The sequence below is a fragment of the Setaria viridis genome, chromosome 3 (genome assembly GCF_005286985.2).
Source record: "Setaria viridis chromosome 3, Setaria_viridis_v4.0, whole genome shotgun sequence".
Classification (NCBI taxonomy): Eukaryota; Viridiplantae; Streptophyta; class Magnoliopsida; order Poales; family Poaceae; genus Setaria; species Setaria viridis.
This window is the reverse complement of record NC_048265.2, coordinates 2635071-2638528: the sequence shown is the minus strand read 5'-3', so window position 1 is coordinate 2638528 and position 3458 is coordinate 2635071. Positions and strand designations below refer to the sequence as shown.

The 3458-nt window shown below is 52.9% G+C and overlaps 1 protein-coding gene across 1 annotated transcript; it reads left to right on the top strand.

Annotated features, from left to right (window-relative positions):
• The first annotated feature begins 806 nt into the window (after nt 1–806).
• On the top strand, nt 807–2637 carry LOC117850708 (probable membrane-associated kinase regulator 3). Its single transcript, XM_034732567.2, has one exon. The coding sequence runs from the start codon at nt 1270–1272 to the stop codon at nt 2188–2190; it is 921 nt and encodes a 306-aa protein (XP_034588458.1). The 5' UTR covers nt 807–1269; the 3' UTR covers nt 2191–2637.
• The last annotated feature ends 821 nt before the right edge of the window (nt 2638–3458 follow it).

The window sequence follows — 3458 nt, the reverse complement described above, 5'->3', positions numbered from 1 at the left end:
AATAAGCACCCTGTGCTGTGCACCCCCCAACAGTAGAGTAGTGAGATAAAAGCATGTTTAACTTTAACCCCCCCACTGTAACATCAGTCCAAGGGAAGGGATAAAGATAAGAAACAAGCGAGCAGAGCAAACCCATCTCTCTCTCCGGTTGGTGGCCACTGGCCACCATTGCATTTGCATTGCTGCATGTGTCTGATGTGTGTGAGAGAGAAACATCAAACATGGACATGGTGATGATTTGGTTTGGTTGGAGACTGGAGTTCTGCCAATGCCACGCCAGGCTTTCGGAAAGCTTATTACCATCCCATCCAGGCGGTGGTTTTACCGACTAACAGTGCCGTCTTAACACTAAGTGCCCTGCTGCATCTTTAACCGTTGGAGTCTCTTTTGACCGCCTGCCTTTCAGTCCTGGAACGTTGAGCCACGCCACACTCGTTGCCTTTGCTTGCTGCAAGCCTCCTCTGCTCCTCCTTTCCTTGGTAGCATGGGCACGGTTCGGTCAGAAACAAGGCCGGCATCGCATTGAATTGAATCGAATGCCGTGTTATCCCTGCGACAAAGGTTTGATGGGCATGACTTGCCAGAGGGAACAATTCACTGTTTTACTGCCATCACCAAAAGATTTGTTCCGATAAAGCATCAAGCATACACCATACATGTACTAATGAGAGAGTTGTTTGTGTATAAGCTGAAAATTCCATCCAATAAAGAAGAACAAGGATTAGTTAGATATAAAGAACGCATAATAAGAGGCAGCTGGTCTTGTGCCACGCTTTGCCTCCTACCAGCAACACAGTCCATCAAAGAGAAAAGATGAGGAGGGGCCAATTTGCCAAACCAAAACCCAAAACTAATGCAAATGCCAACCCAAAATGAGCCAAGCAAAAGCAACGTGATCCTAACCGATTCATCATCATCAGAGCCACTTCTATTTCAGTAGCTTGCAAGAGAGAGACATAACAGAACAGAGCCTCACGCACTCCTCTCTTGCCAGATCACTGCAATAACCTCCCTGCATCTGCATTTGCATTTCCATAATTGCAAGTTTCCATATCTGATAACTCCATTCCCCTGCCCAACAACACAAACTGCACAAGGACACGAACAGCCCAAAACCCTATAAACCATCTCCCATCTCTCTGAAGTCTGAAGAGTCATCTACCACACCTCACTGTCTTGAGTGTCTTCATCCCTCCAAAATTCCAATCCCCCCTCCTCCCTCCCAAACTCCAACCAAGCTCCAAAGCTGGCACTGCCATTCCATCAGCAATGGCGAGGCCGCCCACAATGGTGATCCAGGACGACTACATCGACATGGACCTCACCCCGGCCGCCACGCCGATGCCGCCCTCCTCTCCACGCTTCGAGTTCCAGAGCACCGCAGCCGGCAGCACCAAGCTCAGGGAGCCGGCGTTCGCGTCCCCCGCCGACGAGCTCTTCTACAAGGGCAACCTGCTGCCGCTCCACCTGCCGCCGCGGCTGCAGCTCGTGCAGAGGCTGCTCCAGGAGCAGCAGCCGGCGCAGACGCTGCAAGGGGTCGTCGATAAGAGGGAAGTGGAATCGGATGCGGCATCGGAGGGCGGAGACGCCGCCGCGGCCGGCAAGGCGTGCGCGGCCAAGAAGCCGTCTTGGGCTAAGAAGCTCAAGGTGGTGAAGCGGTGGGCGTCGAGGGAGTACATCAGGTCCTTCTTCCTGGCAAGGCCGACGCCGAGCGACATCGTCGTCGACGGCACGGCCAATGGCAATGGCATCGGCAGCGTCAGCGCGAGGGGGAGCTTCCTGGACCAGGAGGAGGTGTGCCACCACCGCAAGTCCTTCTCCGGCATCATCCGGCGGGTGCGGCTGGTGGCGACCAAGGCGCCGGGGACCTCGCCGCTGTGCTCCTCGTCGTCCTCGTCGTCTTCATCGACGCCGTCCTGCGGCAATGCCAACGGGTTCTTCTTCCGGGCGGCTGCGCCGGCGGCGCCGGCGCTGAAGCGGAGCAGCAGCGCCGGGTCGGAGGAAGGCGCCATCCAGGGCGCCATCGCGCACTGCAAGCGGTCCCAGCTGCTGCAGCCGGGGATGGTGGTCTCGGCGCGGAGGAGCGTGAGCGACGTCATGTTCTACTCGGTGACGAATACTCCCAGGGCCTCCTCCGTCACCGCCGGCGAGGTGGCGCAGGAGAGGCGGCAGGAGATGTGCAGGGGCTGAGATGCGATGGGTTGGCATCAATGACATGGATCAAAGCAACATTCTTTTGTTTCTTTTTGCTTGTGAAGATGAGCAATGTGCTGTGGATTGCTGTTGAGGACGCAATGTGCTGTGATTCTTTTCCCTGTCAAATTCTTTGTGATATTCTTGGAGCAAAGAATTTCCTCATTTGAGCTGTGGATCTTGGTGGTTCGTTTCCTTTTCCTCCTCTGCTCCATTCTTCTCCACCTCTAATCTCTTCCCCGGAGCTTCTGCTCCTGCTCGTGCTCTCACTCCATTGTTTGGGGAGGTAGGGTAGTGCACAGTGTGTGAGTAAATGGTGCAAGGGTGGCACTGACTTGGTGGCAGATTTGATTCCACCCCAAGTACGCCGCTTGACCATACCATACTTCTCTGTACAAATCAAGTCTGGTTGTTGTAGTGAATGGGATCCAGTGCTTCCACCTACCTCTGTAGTCTCTACTCTGAAGAGTGTAGAGCACTCAAGCTCTCCAAGCTTAACTGCGTATTAACTGCAAAAGCAGAGCTCTCTGCACGTACCACTACCAGCTACGCCATTGCCATCTTCTTCCACGCTACGGCGCACCTCTGAGATGATCTCCCCGTTCCCTTGGCTTCGAAACAAAGCTTTGGAAGAGTCGGTGTACTCCATAAAATCGTTTGCGGATGCTTGGGCTTTTGCCAACATGATGCTTTCAAGGAACTCTGCCAGACAAGATTATGGTCCCATCAGATCCTCCAAATGATGCAGTCCACAAACAGATCAGCAAAAGGAAAGGAGTGTTAGGCAAACCTGCAATAGATTAGGAATGCGCATTTGACTGTTTTCTTTTCCCTTTTTCTTTCTAAAAGAAGCCAAACCATTTGAATGTTTGTGCTCTTGTTAGATTCACCATTTCTTGTGAATTGGAGGTGCACCTTTTTGTTTTTGTTTTTTTTTTTTTGGTTGGGGGGGGGGGGGGGGGGGGGGTTGCCTGGAACAGCTACAAACCAGTAGTATTGGGCACTGAAAAGGCGAGCACCTTTGAGCTGAATGATCACCAGTTCTCAGCTCACAGCTCTCCTCCCCCACCATGGCTTGTCTTCTGATCTGATTGGGATGGGTCATGCAAACAATCCAACAAGCACAAGAGGCCCGGATCATGAGCACGGGCACAGACGAGCCACAGAAAGGGTCAGAGAACAGAGCGCAATACAAACCCCAAAGATTCCTTCACCATCCATCCATCCTTGTGCATGTGCGAGTGGCTACTGTCAAAACTCAAAAG